At 37.3% G+C, this 18836-nt stretch overlaps 1 protein-coding gene across 2 annotated transcripts in view; it reads left to right on the forward strand.

Annotated features, from left to right (window-relative positions):
- The window catches only part of LOC145673385 (structural maintenance of chromosomes protein 6-like), a 169577-nt gene that overhangs the window by 107237 nt on the left and 43504 nt on the right, over positions 1-18836 (forward strand). For both annotated transcript variants that reach the window (XM_081743036.1, XM_081743035.1), the window contains exons 13-15: positions 1192-1323; positions 6454-6670; positions 11384-11554. In XM_081743036.1, coding sequence (XP_081599162.1) covers positions 1192-1323; positions 6454-6670; positions 11384-11554 — 520 coding nt within the window. The remainder of the gene's footprint in view (positions 1-1191; positions 1324-6453; positions 6671-11383; positions 11555-18836) is intronic.

Here is an 18836-nt window from a genome sequence, read left to right on the forward strand (position 1 = left end):
GTATGTGTGGAAGAGAGGAATCTATGTAGTTATTGTTTAATCTGTAAGCAGCTTGCACTTAACGTACTCTTAATTCACTAGCTTAGTAGGTGCTTAATGGAAAACCTATATGTGCGCAATCGCGATACTGATGTGCAGTTGTTATAAATTACGCATTACAAAATCTTTTTAAGAACTGTTTTACATATTGTGTCCGATTTCTGTACAAATTGAGAATGGATAGAAAATTATAACCAAAGGGTCTTGTTGACAATTTCTACAAATGATGAAAATGACCATGATTACGTAAAGTTCTTGATTGTAATTTCCAACTGAACAGTTGCATTTGCATTCCTATCCAGGCAGGCTAGTTAGATTTTATATTTGCGAGTGAAAGGTTCACTAGTCAGTGCTAATCTTCAAATAAACAGGCTGAAATCTGTTCTTACACAAGAAGGATCTGTGTAGTCAGAGTTTTGTACAGATAGCTACAACTTCAAGTCTAAAAGTATCCAGTAAGATTGACATGTTGAGAAAACTCATACAAGAAATTACACAGCTGTACCTCCGTATTCATTTAGAATTTGGTAGATATGAATTATTCTGAAGGAACTTATGAGCCATCTTATATATATAGCTTTAGGGTAATATCTTCTAAATAATTTTATTCGTGTTTAGCGCCCCATTTACCATCGAGGCTATATAAGATCTGGACCTACAGCTTAATGTGGAATCCGACCCACATAAGCTCCCACCGGGAATCGAACCCGGGTCTCCCACGCCAAAGGCACATACGCTAACCACTTAGACACGAATGAGTTCATTTTCGAATTAGTTAACAACATATAATTTACTTACACTTCAATTACATACAGTCTGCGGTGGCTCAGAGGTAGGGTGCGTGGGGTCCCTGGTTCGATCCCAGCTGGCACCAAGTGAACTTTGTGGTGGACAACACCATGTGCGTGGGTTTTTCACAGGGTTCTCCCACTTTATTGATTCCATTCATTTCTCATCATCACCGTCTCTAGCTTAACCGGCATAATCGTGGAACCTAAAACTTAAAGATTTCATTTCAATTGCATACAAATTGTTAATATTTTGTCCCATTTCAACTTGTAGTTCTTTTTTAATGAATTTTTTGGGATATTGTTGGTTCAAATAGTTAACGAGAAATTTCAGATGATATGTCAGTGTTCTTTTCTTTTCCAGAGTTCCGAGAAATTGTAGTCGAGCTATCACACAGAAAGGAGATATTTATTATCCGGATCCTCATTATAGATCTTACGCTTGTGACAAGCAGAGAGCCAGGTTTCTTCAAGTTAGTATGGAAGAAGCTATTCGGTAAGTAACAGATAAAGTCACATTTCTTCGTTTAATTTTTTTTTTCAAGTTAATTCTAACCGCATTTAACGTTTCATTGACGTGACGAGTATACATTAAGTCAGAGCAAAAACTTGTAGTGTTGGACAGTATGATGCGTTGCACTTGTACTAAAAGCATGGAAGGGGGTCACAGTGGCTCTGTAGTAGAGCGCTTACCTCTGGTGCTTGGGGTACCTGATTTGATCCCCGGCCAAGTACATTTGTGGTCTACAACATCGTGTCCATGGGTTTTCTCGGGTTACTCCCGTTTCCTTCCACATTCTCATTCTACCAATTCTTCCATCATCATCCCCTTGCCTTAGTCATCGTCTCTCTTAGCCTAAAGGGTATAATCGTGGGACGTTAAACTCAAAGATTTCATTTCATTTCAGAAGCACTGAACAGAATGGAAACTGAAAGATAATGCAACCCGTCAGCCGGCGTTAATTCTGTGTGGGAAAATGAACCAGCGTTATTTGATGTTTTGTTTTTCTGAAAACTGTTTTTGGAGATAATATTATTACTAAGTGTTCACTGAGTTTAGAAGCGGGAATTTTGATATGTAAGAAAGGTAATGTTCATGCACGCCTGCAGCCGTTGGTGATCAATGCTTATTGAAAATAGTCTATATCATAGACGTGCGATATTGTTTTGAGACTCAACATAGGTAGACATGCGCGATTAAGGACAAGAACTTACACAAAGCGTTTGCAATTTGCCAATCAGGGAGAGGTCATTTTTCATACGTATAACACTAGAGCATATATACGTGGGGCGCTCAATAAAAATGTGGCCTGACTCACTTCCAGTTGAGAGTGTTGCTTGATGTTTTGCGAAGAGCTTACTCCTTCTATAGCTTCCACGCAAATTTACACACTTCTCCCACCGGTGCTTCAATGCATGTATGCCATCCTTGTAAAATTGTGCACGTTGCTCTGTGAACCATGCTGATTTGCAGAAATGAGGTCCTCAGTTGAAGAGAAGCATTTCCCCCTAAGAAATTTCTTCAACTTGGGAAAGAGGAAGAAATCGGACGGAGTCAGATCAGGCTAGTACGGGGGATGCGGCAAAATTTCGTACCCACGAGTGGCAGCTGGTCTCATGGCATGTCACGATTGTGACACGGTGCATTGTCCTGGAGCAGCAACACACCATTCGGCAGTTTTTCTTGTCTGGGTGGTTTGAATTTTGTTCGTAACTTTTGTAGCATGTCACTGTAGTATTGCCCAGTAATTGTGGTATCCTTGGGAAGGTTATCGGTTATCATGATGCCCTCACAATCCCATAAAAAACACACATCACCTTGCCAGCTGATGGCACTACACGAGCATTTTTGGAGGATGGTGACGTCTTGTGACACCACTGCTTGGATTCCATTTTGGTCTCGGGATCAAACGTTTGAATCCATGTTTCGTTCTTTGTAATGAGACGGGAAAAACGTCCTGTGGGTCACGATTGCACAATTCCAAACACTGCTTTGATTAGATGGCTATTTGCAGAGCCAGCAGAAATGAGTACAGCTTGGTTTGAATACCTCATCCACCATATTCACCGGATTTTCACGTATTCTGATAAATTACGGTTTCCGATCCGTGCAGAATGTATTTAAAGGAAAGATCTTAATTACAGGGAAGTTCATGGGAACCTCCTAGAGTAGCTATCGTGTGGACAAGGATAGATTGTGGTTTTGTTTAAAACAAATGATTAAAACTTGTTTTAGACAATTGATTTTTTTTAAACACGTGTATGTTTTAAGACTTCTTTTAACTATATGTTTGTTTTTATTTTATTTTTGTAAAAAAAAGAAAGAAAAAAAAAGAAAAAAATCTTCCAGAGAAAGAAAATTGTCAAAAGTGTTCCCTATTCGGAACACTATTTTCTTCCCATGTGAATGTTTTGATTTCTCGTGGCTACAGCAGGTCAATGTGGTAATCTACAATTTATTTTGTCTCTTTTTTCCTCTTATTTTTAACGTATATTGTATTGTTTAAATGCTTCTAAGTTAACTTGCTAGAAAGTGTTGTATTCGAAGGTTGAACTACTTGTAGAACTGATATTAAAAAGTAAATAAAATAATTATCATGGAAACATATTTGTGTGTTGTATTCAGGAAACAAGCAAAAGGTTATTTGCTAAATTGCAGTTCTGAAATTAAAATATCGCAGGCATTCGTTGATACAGTATATGTTGGTTCTTAGTCTCCGTAAACTTGGAATCGTTTAACATGAGTTTGAGGGGAAGAAAAAAGGACATCATTTGGAGCAAATTTATTAAAGTAATCCAAAGTCCATCAGATAAGAAAACGACCATACGAGGTCGTTGCAAAACATGTAAGAAAGAAATGGTTCGTTTAGTTCAAAAAATGAATCATTATGAAAAATGTAATGCTGTGAAAAAACTGGAAACCCAAACAAATGGTAAAAGTGTTGATCCGAAAATTGCTTGTGATGATTTTAACGTTAGTAACAATTAATTTTGTATCAATGATTTCTTTTTCATTATATTATAAAATTTTTATTTCGTCTCAGTTCTAAATTTTCTTTAAAACTTTACACTTTGGCACAACTTGTATGAAAGAACCAGGCGAGAAAGCGCAAGGTATGGTAGTCGTCCGCGTAACTAACCATTAAAGCGTGATACTTATTGTAACATCAGTGCCGAACATCAGCGTCTGGGATAATTTGATCTCAATTTGTTGGTCTGTCTGTATGTACGCACCACGCTAGAGGGCGCAATTTTCGGTCTTTTAACATTAAATTTTGAGGGCAGAGGCACGAGACGTCGGAATTTGCTGTATAGATTTTGACTTCGATCCCACTTAAAATTTGAAAACTAGTGGTTCGGATCCCACTTTAAAGAAAAAGCACTCTCTCATATAGCCTTACTACTGATACAAGACTGTAATCAAATTAAACAAACTAATTTTATGCGTTTCGAACAAACTTGAGTTGCAGGATAAATTTGGCTCCAACTCAGTTTTTGTAAAATACTTTTAGATATGGGTCGTTCAGAGCACAAGGGATCCAAGTCCATTTTCAGAACGCTTTTGCTCAGAAAACATAGTATTTTCGTAGCCAAGAGTACAAAATAAGTTAAACAAAAACCACGTGAAAGGGTGTGGGCTAGAGCTTCATAGGACAACCGCTAGAAAAGGGCGTTGATGGAATGGGGGAGAAGGGCTAGTTTCTCCCCTCCTTGCTCATAAATTTAAGATATTAACATTATATTGTTTACGCTTAGCATGAGAATAATTAACAAGTCAAGCTCTGAATGCCATAGTCAATGATTCATAATTACGTTAAATAAATGCAGGATGTGCCCCAAAGAATACACAGACGGAAAGCATCATACTTTTACAACCACGAAGCCGATATGAAAGATAGAAAAACTACATGACAAGATGCAATTTATAATTTTATATAATTGCCGCCAGAGAGGGGCATTCGTTTAGAGGTCGTCGTCCGCCCCTTACCCCGAATTTTAGATTTTGGGGACAGTAATGCAGATTTAGAAACCTTTTGCTGAGCAAAGTTCAACATAAAAAATTTGAAGTCCTTACTCCGAATTAATACGGATTTTGATCAGTTATAATCCATTTCCATTGGCCGTAAGGGGCTTTAGACCTATAATTCTCTCTTGTATATTTTTTGGCCCAAGGATTCCAAAGGTGGCTGTATTTTCGAGTTTCGGTCCTGCTTAAAATTCTGGAAATTGGTCCTGAGCAACTTTCCAGTTTTAATCATCTGTATGTTCTCCGTATTTATTCGGTGTAAGGACCTGAAGCTTGTTCTGTTGGACTTTGCTTGTCAAAAGGTTTCTAAAACTGCCTTAATGCCCCCAAAATCTGAAATCCAGAGTGAGAATGTGGCGGTTGCCCTCCTGTCCAACTGACACCCCTGTCTAGCGGCTGTCATATGAAACTATTCAACGCCCTTTCGCGTGGTTGTAGTTACATTTGTTTTGGACTCTTGACTGTGAAGATATTACGTTTAGAAATAGAATTCATTTACTGAGCAAAACTGAACTTTATTGAAAATAGATTTGGATCCATCGTGCTCTGAACACCCCAAATATTATTACCTTTCTTCAGTAAATTATTGACTGTGAAAACAACCAATTACATAGGCTTGCAGAAAATATTCTAAAGTTAGCACAATATGAAGCGTGCTTCAAACATTACTTTTCGAAAATTTATTATTTTAAAATAATTTCATTAGCATCAGTGTTCTGAAATAGTAATCAAATTGTAAAATCTCACCCGCCTTCACGAAATGCGAGGTTAGTCCCTAAAGGCATAACTAAAAAAACTTTCAGAAGCAGTAGCTCCGAAATGACTTGCTTTAGGGCTAAAGTAACCGTATTTCTGGTAAAATTCTAGCCTTATAAGATGTAACATGACTCCCTTTGCATTTGAAATTTCGAATACCAATTAAAGATGTCCGCCATGATGCTTGATAGCTCCATCTGATGTGTCAGACCACTTCCAAGTTTCACTATTTTCTCTCAACGAGTTCTCAATACACAAGAATGGTGAGGACTTTTGTTTTGCCATGTATATTGATAGATTATTTGAAATCTCTATAGTAGTTAGATTTTAAAATGTACCTAAAAAGCTTATTACAACCAAGAAGGTACTTACGAGAGTCACTGGCAAGAGAATGTAATATGAGATAAGTTGAGAACTACTAATCTGTACTGAAATATTCTGTACCCAACACAGTGTAGTCTTAACGAGAATTAAATAAATGAAAAGGTCGGTTGCAAAAGCAAAAAAGTCTTAATAAATACGTTATTACACGATTTTGAAATATGTTTAAAATCATGTTTTAAACTGTTCAAAATGTTTAAAACATGTTTTTTCGTGTGTGTTTTAAAATATTTTGAACACCTTTTTCATGTTTTAAACACGTTTTGTTCTTTTTTTTTAAATTATATATATATATATATATATATATATATATATATATATATATATATATATTTATTTTCCAACCCCGCTTTGTACGTATGCTAGCAGTTTTAATATGACCTAAACTGCAATACGAACTTCGCGTCATCTTGGTTCATCTAGGATAAATGCTAATTTGTAACTTTGTTTAAAAAATTCCAGTTCTTTGCAAGATCAGATAAGTGAAGCACAAACTCGTCGGATACGTATAACCCAGCAGCTGCAAATGATTCGGAGAGATCTAGATAGAAACGAACAAGAGCTGGATAATGCGGATAAACAATACAACACGCTTCGAGTGACCTTGCGAGGAATCGAATTAAAACTTCAGAAATTGAATGAAACTGATGATCCTGAACCGTCCACTGTATATTGTTTGGTAAGTACACTATATAAATATATAATAATAATGATAATTATCATAAGCATTTTTACGACAATTGGTGCAAATTGAAGGCGTTCCATTCAATACAGTCTTTTGCTTATCTTTCATCATATGGAAATTGTCCATTTAAGTATCATTATTTAGGGGGGCGCGGTGGCTCAGTGGTAGAGCGTTCACCTCCGGTGCTTGGGGTCCCTGGTCCGATCCCAGCTCGCGCCATGTGGACTTTTGGTGGACAAACACCGTGCTCGTGGGTTTTCTCAGGATTCTTCCGTTTACTCCCACTTTCTTCATTCCACCATTTCACTCATCTCTCATCATCACCGTCTCCTTTAGCTTAACCGGCATAATCGTGGGACGTAAAACTTAAAGATTTCATTTTCATTTTTAAGTATCATTAGTCAGTTATTTTTTCTTTCTCCAGAATATTTTCTCAAATAGTGTTCTAATTAAGTGTATTTTCCTTGTATATCCAGTATTGTTCTTACTTCATTGGTTGTCCGTTTCAAATCTCTCCATTCTTCCCATAGGAAAAACTTTTCGGGAGCTAGTAGTCGTTTATCGTCACTTTTGCGTAGTGTCCTTTTTTCTGCTCCATAACACACGACTCCACGGGGAAAATTCGTCACGTTTAGTAATACAAACAAAAGAAATATGATTGTAGTTATTTGAGCAAATCGCAATTACTATTTACATTTTCTCAGCAATTAATGTTAGTACAGATCAAGAAGTTATAGGAAGGATGGGTTTGAGTTTTTAAAAACACTAAGAAAATATATATCGGTATGTAAGCATTGCTTAATAGGTCTTCAGGTGACTGGTAAGTTGCAGAAAGCATGTAATCTTATAAGTAGAGCTAGCAATTTTAGATGCTTTACTTTAATCTTTTTTCTTTTTTTGTTATTAAAATGCTCAAATTAACTTGTCTTGTGGGGGCCGTGGTGGCTCAGTGGTAGAGCGTTCACCTCTGGTGCATGGGGCCCCTGGTACGATCTTAGCGCGCGCCAAGTGAACTTTGTAGTGGACAAACACCGTGTGGTGGGTTTTCGTGCGGTTCCACCGTTTACTTCCACTTTCTTCACTCCATCATTTCATTCATTTCTCATCATCATCATCTCGTTTAGTGTACGGCTATTCGAGGATGCGTTTCCGATGCCTTACCCCCCGTAACAAACGCGACCTAGGTGGCTACTCGGTAATTTTACTTTCACCAGAGTTATAAATTATACTGTGAGCCAGTCAGGGTTTCCAGGTCTATAATTGCAGAGTTCAAATACTCTGCAGAAAGCATCTTCCAAGCAGCTGTTACTTGATAAAATCCCCTTGTCTGGCAACACGTCTTTCCTTTTTTTTCCTTCCTTTCTCTTAAATAGCAGGCGGTCTATTGTTCCGAAACGCGAACGCTCGGAATAACCATGCACGTAGCCTAGCCGGCACAACCGTGGGACGTAAAATTTAAAGATTTCATTTCATTTAAATTGTCCTGCAAACAAAATCCTAAACAAACATTTGTAAGTAAATGTATTTTGGTTGCACCTTTTTATAGTTTTCTCAGTACAGACTCCTTTTTGCACCTCAATTTCTTCATCTTTTTGCATTTTCTGAAACTGTATTGACACTCCTGCCGCAACTTATTCTATCTGTTATATATAATGCAAAAACATTTCAGTTTGCCATTAATGCCTTCCTAATGGTATTACACTGCGAAACATGTTTTCGTTGCAGGTTGCATAACTCTAGGCGAAATGTTTAGATATTTTTAATAGACGGGAGAAAGGCTTGGGAGACATACTGAAGAAAGCTCATGTTACTTTCGCTTTAGTGTAGACTTATTAGTCGAAGGCTTTGAATAGGAAGTAAGGGGAGGTGACAGCATGAAACTAACAATCAGGGCTATCATCAATAGCTATTGTTGAGTGTTTTTCTATATACAGATATTTAGTTAGTGACCGAAGATGCAGCCTCACGATAGAAAAGAAATGTTAATTGTTTTAACATTTTTCTCGACATGTAAATTTAATAAGATTGTGTTCTGAGGTTTGTTTTAGTCAGACGTTTTTAATACATGAGTGAATTTTGAGTCTTTATATTTAATTAAATAGGTTTTGGTACTGTTTGTATAAACATTCACATTTAAAATTTGCACTATTTTAATAAAAAGATCCCATTTTATTAAACCAAAATTTTTCACCTAAAATTCATTCGTCTGTTTATAAGATTATAATCTTAACTGTAACCATACAAGTGCTTTTCAACAGAGTAGACTATTTGTACAAGGGAATGTAGTTATACAAGGGTGAGTCGTAAGTCTTGCAATATTCTGGTACTCAACATACCTGTATTTATTACAATACAATCAAGGGATTAACATTCAAAATACAGTCTCTCATGTTGGACTGTCTGCAGCCACCTCCTGCTGGTTGATGAATCCTCGCTATTTCAGGAGTGCGCCGACAGGGACCGAAATAGGAAATAATTCAGAGGGGCGAGATTAGAACTGCATGATGGGTGTGACATCAATTCGATGCAATCAAGTTCATTCATTTTTTGTTGCGTTTTGCGAGCCGAGTTTTTTTAACGTAATGCAGCATATATTCAGTCCGACGATTCGAAATAAAGGTCGGCAGTGGTGGTGCGACTATTAGGAGTGAATTTGGAATTGAATTTCTCCCTCGTAACAGTCGCTACATAAGATAGCTGGACTTCATGCCCCAAACGGCTCCATTAGATTACCGGTTCTGAAAGTTGGCCCTTGTTTAGCCATTGATTTTGCATATTCGGATTTCGGACAAAACACCCAAATTTCGTCCCATGTCAGAGAACTAACATCATGCGGAATTTGCAGCAGTTGTCGGTACACGTCCACTCTCCTACGGGTTTAAGCTGAGGTCAACTCATGTTGCATAATGCGGCAACTCTTGAGGTTTTCCCGAGTTCGTGAAGGTGATGCATTACAGTGAACTGCGGGATGCTGAGTTGGTTTAATAATTGTCGTGTGCTGGTGGATGGATTTTCCTCAATGGCGCGTTGTATGACCTCAGAATTTGTTACACTGGGGCGGCTGGACCTTGACTGACCTTCGACATTTTTTTTTTTTTTTTTTTTCAACCTACAAGAAATTTCTGAAAGCAACGAGTCTGTGTGTTGTGGATCACTGCACCTTCCCCTTTTACGTGACAAATGTTTTGGTTTGCTAGCGCAGCGTTATGCCCGAGTTCGAACTCATACAGTAACAGTTCACATATCAAGCATCATTCAGCACTCATGGTCACTGCCACTAAAAACTCACTGAAGATGCTGACGGAGTAGTGGCCTCTTGTGTTAAATAGTTCACTTGCCACACTACCTCGTAGACAAGTTTGACCTTGTACTTAGCCAATCACGGCGTATTCACGCGTCTTCTGTTTGGCTTGTGGAAATGTTGCAAGATTTTATTATTTACCCTTGTACATTATTGCTATAGGATGCATATTGAATAACTAAGAGAAAAAAAATCATCTTGTATCCAGTAAATTAGAGTATAATTCAAGTTGTTTCGGTATTCACTGATACTTCAGGGTTCCTACTGGTCAGGGAAAACTCAGGAAAAGTGGTGCATGTAAGGGAAGCTCAGGGAAAAGACTGGAGATCAGGGAAATTTTATAGAATATAATTTTTCTAACATTAATTGTACACCAATTTCAGCTTAGCCAACCATTATAATACCTATATATGGGAGGTAAATGAAATGATATTTAGAAAAATACTATTAGGCTAATTAGTATTAATTTTTACCTTCAGACAAGTTATTTGAATTATATACTGTTCGTCACATTATTTTCGTACTTATTAAAGGCCTGCTTTAACGAAAAAACAAAATTTCACTTCTACTTTTATTTCTTAGTTGATATTGATGAAAACTGCTGAAACCCGAATTGTTAGTAGGTATGTTATTCATATAAATTGTAAAATATTTGTAGCGTATCAATATCTAGCGTTTAATTTATGTTGCATTTCACGGTGATTACACGTACCAAAAATATTTCATACTTAAATAGACGTAAGATGCATTACAAATGACTATTTGGAAAAAGCGAAATTTAGAAAAAAAAATCGGGAGGCAATGTTTTTTTTTCTTAAAAACGTACATTTCTAAAAAAAATACGAACTTTTTTTTTATTTTTTATTTACAACACTAATTTTGTCCACCACAGCGCCTACTCAGCATTTCGATAATATTCACACTTGTCTTCATAATCATTCATGGATGTGTGTAGTCCTCAACCCGCTCCAGTTCCGTAACGATCGAAAATGAGACACACGTTCATAGGACTTTTTCGGTTTATTTTAAAATGTAGAATCACCTCACAAATTATGTGACATTCCTCCTGAATTACTCTGTATATACTAGATTTTGAAGTTTTTTAAATCTAACATATTTCTGTACGTTCGGAGGGAGAGAAGAAGCATTGTATTTTATACAGTTCATAGTTTGTATTATATTAGTAACTTCAGGAAGAATGGATCAATTTGAGTACATATTTCCTTTTGCTTGGGAGGCGGTAATCCTCCATAAAGCGACACTCTCAATGAACAATTTGTTTTCAGGTTATTCGTAAGTAATTGAAGATATGTACTTGTGCTTGCTATAGTATATTCAAGGTAGGAGATAATGGAATTCTGCGTAGTGATCTTCATTATATTTATTCATTTCGCTATTATTATTAGGAGGAAGAGATTAAACAGCATGACAAGGAACTGAAAGAGATGACGAAAATTGAGAGTGAACTGGAGTCGGACTGCAGTGAGTCGAAGTGTGAGCTGGATAAGGCAATAAATGCTACCAAGGAAGTACGGGCTAAGATAGAAAGTGCTGAAGAGAGCCAGCAACCATTCCAGGTTAGAATTTGTGAAAAAGGTTTTAGAAAAGATTCATCTTAACATTAACATTTATATTCATACATTACAAAACCACGTTCAGGAATTCTATCATTCTACTTACATATTTCTGTAATTCCTGAATTTTCTTTAAGCTTCCAAGCTTTGGACTCTTCCCTGGAGTCGAAGTCACGGAGGTTAAAAACAGGAAGAAAAAGAATAGAAACATCAAGAAATAAAAAGGATCGGACTTAACCAAGGGAAGAGCTGTGTGGTACAAAAAGTACGTTGTCCAGTGCGTCAGCGATCTCCAAATGAGGGAAAGTAAACTCAAGCTTCACTTCACACTGCGAACACAAGCGAACTCAAGTCCGTTTCTTTTTAATTCCTTGATGTTTCTATTCTTTTTCTTCCTGTTTTTAACCCCCATGACCAAAACTCCAGGAGAGAGTCGAAATCTTGGAACTATAAAAATTCAGAAATTACAGAAATCTGTAAGGAGAATGCACATTTGTATTTGAACAAAACAGCAATATAGAGCACGTTATGAGTAGTTTAAACGTTAGTCCGCAAAGTGACTGTTTTGTTTTAAAGTATTAAATTCCAAAAGTACTCATCTTGCTTACTTTTCCAGTTGAATTCATTAAAGAGGAAGAAAAGAACCTTGGAATTTCCGCGACTGTATAGGATGATAGCATTATCAAAACAGGTTTATTAAAAAAAAGTTTCGTGTGGATAGAACAGGTGAGAATTAATTGCTCTAGTAACAACTCTGAACACACAACCCTTTCAGCAGATACTCTCACAATTGTGAATGCAGAACACACTACTTTTAAACATTGTGATTTCCAATATACTCAACAGATGGCATTCAGTACCTAACAACTTGTTATTCAGACACTGACAAATGTGCTTGTACCTAATTTGTGTACTAAAATCCTTTGATTGGCATTTTTGACAACTGAAAGTAGCATTCACAATTGTGAGGAAATCTGCCGAAAGGGTTAATATAATATGACTTCTGAACACCTTGAGGCGTCCAGTGCGGGTTTTCACAGTATAAAGTCTTAAGTTACTGTATCTTTTGTATTGTTGGTTACAACATTAAAGGTTGAAATTCAAGTATTGTTCAGGGTGCCTAAGATAGGTAACTGAAACGGGCTAGGCCAACCTCCCTATTGGACCACAGATTGAAACTTGTTCTTTCAATTCTCAGAAGTAAGGAATCATCCCTCCTAAAATATCTTAGTTACGTTACTGATGCCCATGTAAGAGTAAAATAAAATTTAAAGACAATAAATAACTACTAATGCTCTAAAATCTTGTATTTTGTGAAAATCAAAAGAAAGATACTACTATTTATCATAATTATTATTGGATTTAGAGTTTCAGTTTAGCATCCCTTTCAGCAGCGAGGCTGTATGAGACGTGGACCTAGTGCGAACCGAACTACATGAACTCCCGCCGGGATATTACTACTCCTCCTGTTCCTGACGACTTGTCTGGAAATTAGGGTTAACGGTGGTTCAGTGATAGAGCGGTTATATTTTGTCCGATGGCTCTTAGTTCAATGACAGGCATATGAAGTTATAGTATGTCTAATTCCTGCGATTAACCAGTTTCTTTTAACACACAAGGTATAACCACGGAGAAACTATATGTATATGTGAATCTACGGTATAAATAATTACCACCAAAGATAAGAAGGAAATAAATAAACTATTTCGAAAAGTAAAATCTGAATTGGAATTTCATATGTCGCCATACTTTCAAAAATGGATTTGAAAGTGTGTAAGATTTTCATACATAGTGCAAGATAGAGGTGGGCAAAATTTGCATTTATTATTATTATTATTGCTGTATCTCGGTTTAAACCGGTTTCAGCGTAGTAATCTGACGGCCGTCTCTGGCAAGTGCAGGTAATTTAAAGAGTTCTTCTCCAAAGAACTTTCTGACCATATTACAGTTTTCTAGTGTTACTGATTTTTATAGATTTGTTAGATGTTTAGCGTTTATCTGTTCAAGTTGTCACAGTACTTTTAGGGCCAATTGCTGTAGTTCAAATAATAATTGGTGTTACTGATAATGATTGTAACTTTCTGATATTTCCATTTTTTATTTTTATTATTATTATTTTCTCAGCTAGGTCTTTATATTTACTTATTTTGGCACTGAATGTTGTACGTATGTTATAATCAATGGTACTGCTGTATCTATGAGCTTTGCTTCTTAGTCCGTTTTATTGATATAGTGATGTTGTGTCTGTTTGCAGGTACCGTTACGTCTGTTGTTATTACTCGTTTGTCATGTTTTAAATGTGTGTTGAATTTAAGAAACGCGTTACATATGAATATAACCAAGCAGGAAAGCAGTCCTGAATGTTGCGGTATTGACGGTCTTTATGTTCTATACTCTGATGGAAGAAAAGGTTTAAGGGGCTAAGGTTAAATATTCAATTGAAACAGACTGTGTCTGAAAACTTACATTATGATTGGACATGATACTTTATTTCATAACAACAGTTTGCTGATAACAGTTCGAGGAGGTCTGTACTTAAGCAACTATCCCACCACTAAAAAACTTCCACTACACTGTGTACTAGGATGTTGTTGAATCCACAGAAGTACAAACCGTTTGGTCGGATGCGAAACTCTTACTTTTCAGGGTTTTCTTCAATGGATCAAAGATATAATATACAAGGTGATTCTTTATAGGGTTCACAACTTTAATCAGTTATAATTCTTTATTGGAACCACATACAGACTTGGTTTATATGCCAAGTTTTTTTTGACAAATCCATTATGGCTCAATGTGTGCACCTGCGGTCAACCTGGACACATCGCATAGAAAGTCGATTTCCTGCCAAACAGTAGCCAGCATTTCGGGGGTAACGTCCACGATGGCTGTTATGATGTGATCTTTCAGTTCATTAACATTATCAGGTAGAGGGGGTGTACACCTTATCTTTCACAAACCCCCACAGAAAGAAGTGAAGTGGCGTGATCTGGAGACCGTGGCGGCCAGGCAATTGGTCCACCATGACATATCCACTGATCTGGAAAACGCTGATCAAGGAATTCCCTTACGTCTATCAGGTAGTGCGATGAGGCACCATCTTGTTGCCACTATAAGCGGCCATCGTGGTCATCTTCATCTAACTGTGGAACAATGAAGTTCTGGAGCATGTCAAGATAGGCGATGCTGGTGATAGTGCTCTCAGCGAAGAAGAATGGTCCATACACCTTTACTCTGGAAACAGTTCAAAACACGTTCACTTTGGGGCTGTCACGAACCAGCTCCACGTATGAATATGGATTTTCCGTGCCCCAAATACGACAATTGTGTGTGTTGACTCGGTCGGAAAGTGAAAAGTTGATTCGTCACTGAATACCACATTGTTCAAGAATGACTCATCACCACTAATGCGATCCAACATGGTAACAGAATTCATGTCGGGTATGTTTATCCGCTTCTCTCCCAAGTAAAAGGTCCAAATGGATGAATCGAGTTGCGGGATGAGACATAGTGCACCTGATAGAGGATATAAAAATATGTGTATATGTAAAGTTATAGCTGCTGAGCCCATAAGAAACTGAGAGGGAGGGGGTCAAAGTTTGTCTGAGAAGAGCTATGCTATGTTATAAAAATACATCAAATTAACTGTTGAGTCGTAAGAATAGTGAAAGATAAACAATTAATGGTGGTAGTTTCACTTATCGACAAAAGAAGAATGGGCAGAGTAGATCACGAATCTCCGCCGCCATTTTGAAATGTGTGATATTTTTTGAAATGGAAAGGTAGTCATGTGATATTCCAATTAGGATCAGCATGTTCTCAAAAAGTCAATTATGAACTTTAACAAAAAGTCAATTATGATCGTTATCTGTACTTATTTGGAAGATTTAGGATAATCTTTATAGTTATTTACGAAAATCTAGAAGACTGATTCTCGTATGTTGAAAGTTTGGATTATCACACATTTGCTTGATATAGTGCCGAAGAGAACTGTTCGGATCTGGTAGAACCGCTTCCGCTTTTATTTTTATTTTTTATTTTTTGGTAGAATGTGGAGTTTATATAGCTACCTTTTATTAAATGACATACTTACTAATATAGACCATAACATAATAAAATCTGATAGATTGGAATGCATTGATTACGTACTGTACGTAGACAGCTATTTTTTCACCACTTGCTATATTTTTCACTCAACTTTCTTTGTCCAACTTCGTAAGCAATAGCAACTTGGGACGAACGTAGAATATGATATTTGGATGAAAAGTGGACTACTACGGTCGAATGTGTTTTCGTGATAACCCAAACTTTCAACATACGAGTATCAGTCTCTTAAATTTTTGTAAATAACTATAACGATGATCCGAAATCTTCCAATAAGTACAGACAGATAGCGATCAGTAAAGTACATAATTGACTTTTTGAGAACATGCTGACCTAATTGATATATCACAAGACTACCTTTCCATTTCAAAAAAAAGTATACAGATTTCAAAATGGCGGATTTTAGGATGGCGGTGGAGGTTCGTGACCTACGCTGCCCATTTTCCTTTTGCCGATATGTGAAACTGCCACCGTTTACATTGTTTATCTTACACTATTCTTACGACTCAACAGTTTATTTGATGTATTTCTATAACATAGCATAGCCCTTCTTCCACCAACTTTGACCCCTTCCCCCTCCGTTTCTTATTGCGCTCAACCGCTATAACTTTGCACATACACACATTTTGACATCATCTATTAGGTGCACTATGTCTCATCCCGCAACTCAATTCATCCATTTGGACCCATTACTTGTCAGTCCTTAAACCAAGGATAGTCTGTGTGGCTTCATGGACAGACGTCTACGCACTACACGCCTAACAGTGGTCTGAGAGATACCAGTTTCTTGTGATTCACGTCGTGTAGATTTTCGAGAACTGCGGACAAAACTCTCCTTAACTGCTTCCACCACATCGTCACTCACGGGTGAGCGCACTGGAGTCTTTGTCTGTCACATAGAACAACCTGTTTCAACAAATGGCTGATGCCATTTGTACACTGTTGGTCTGCTGGATGGTTCCTTACTGTATTGTGTGCGAAACTTACGCTGTACACTCGTTGCTGACTTCGTTTCTTCAAACCAAAACACGCACTTAGCTCTTTCTGCACCAGTGAAATTCTCCATTTTCAACGACTGACCAGTGGTGCCACGCGTGGTTAACTCCGCAGCTACTCTACGTGAGTCAAACTTGAAGTGTTTGCAGTGTAATGACATATAAACCAAGTCTGTATGTGGTTCCAATACAGAATTATAACTGATTGAAGTTGTAAACCCTATAAAGAATCATCCTGTATGGTAGAGCTGGGAGGCGTTTCAGACGGAAGACTGATAACCCGTAGGAGTCCAGCGTAAACGATGTGATGTTGTGTATGGCAGCGGTGGGCATGCTTTGTTGTGTGCATAAGTACTTCTCGCGACAATTTCCCGGCCACATGTTTTTATGTCTCTTCAGAATTTGTATTATGTATCACAGTAACGTTGAGCGATTATCGTGGCACCAACCGCATCAACAGCAGTTGTCTTAAAACAGTGTCAACATGGCCTTTCAACTGATGCAAATTACTTTATTTTCTTTGATCGAGGTGACAGAAAATGTTTCAGTTTTCGGCTCAACCTCTTTGTTTTCGGCTTCAAATGATGGCAACAGATACATTGGCTCTCAGAAAAGTCCGGTGGATGTGGTATCGGTTGAGGTATTCCAGGTATTCCTTCATCTAAGCGGTTGCTTTTTGTTTGAGTTGAATTTAACGTCCCTTCTAGCAGCGAGGTCATATGAGCCTTGAACCTATATCTTAACATGAAATCCGAACCACATGATCCTCCACGGGAAATTGAACTCGGATCTTCGGCCAAAGACGTGTATATGCTACAGTACTCTTTTTGGTCGTCGCTGAGGTGCCAGAGTACTCACTGGACATGGGTTTTGCAATACCCCAGTTCCCTGTGCAGAATGGATCCGAACTGACAATGATACTCGTGTATAGCTGATGTACGGTTATAGTACGACTTAGTGTACTCGGCAGACTCATATCTCAGACTAGTCAGTGGATGGGATTTTATAAAGTTTGCTTTCTACAGCATCTTCTAGGATAGGTTTGAGAAAATTAGTTCACCAAAATGTTTTAAAATTAATTAAATGCACAAGCTACAAAGGTCGCCAGTAGGTGAATGTGAATTGTGCGACATCACAAAGTTTGAACACTCAGCAGTAGAAGTAGTGCGAAACTGACGCTGCAAACAATGAATTATGAATCCGTTTTGTTAATCTTCACCGTAGACGCTTCAGCGACTGTCTTGTTTCTTTCTTCGTACGGGTGTTCAAAAACGACTTTCACCGTGATCGAAGAATAAAATTACTGGTAACATTCCTGCAATGTAGAATAAAGTATTATCAAGATATCTTCTTATTCACTGTAAATTTATTTCTGTGCTTCTAGAACAAACTGAATGGTTAATGTTACGATCCTGGTTTGGTTCTCATTTGTGTTGCCTCATTTTTAGGATTATTACGACATTAACCCGTAAGTATGTTCTTTTAGAATTAAAAAAGAAATTCGTAATGAGTAAGAAGGCACCTTTGATAATAACTTTATTCTTCACTGCAGGAATGTTACCGATAACTTTATTCTTCAATCAAGAGAAAATTTCTTTAAAAGAACACGTATGGAAAAAGTAAACCGTCCGGTAAACATTAACAAAACGGGTGCTTAAGTGAGTACAAACATTAAAAATGTTTGATATCCATCTTATCAGATAATTGAATGAATTTATGAGTTTTATGTTTTTCTTTGTATCGAATTGTTGGCTTGCATCCCTTTGTGTGTGTGGTTCCTGGCAGACCTTTTGCGATTCATCTTTCAAGCAATTGGGAAGCTATTTGAATTGAGACAGGGAAGATTGAGTCAAGAAAATTGGAAACAATGACATTGGTAACCAATGCGCTGGCCAGGGGCCGACCAGGGAAATGAGAAAACATTATTATTGATTTATTTACTAAGAGGTATTAGTTTTCATTAGCATTATCATTTATTGAAGAGCAAGGATGTGTTATTTCAATATTACTCTATTACTCTGTTGTATCTTGCTGATGCTGTTACTTTGATATGGATTTTTATTTACATCTATCCCACAAGGCCCTTCATCACGTACTACATGCAACACACGATTTAATCAGTCGTTTGAGAATTTAACTTGCCGAGAAAATGAAAAATAACGCATCAGGCTCATCGCTGATTATTTCCT

Source organism: Thermobia domestica, chromosome 16 (genome assembly GCF_964235325.1).
Source record: "Thermobia domestica chromosome 16, izTheDome1.hap1.1, whole genome shotgun sequence".
Lineage (NCBI taxonomy): Eukaryota > Metazoa > Arthropoda > Insecta > Zygentoma > Lepismatidae > Thermobia > Thermobia domestica.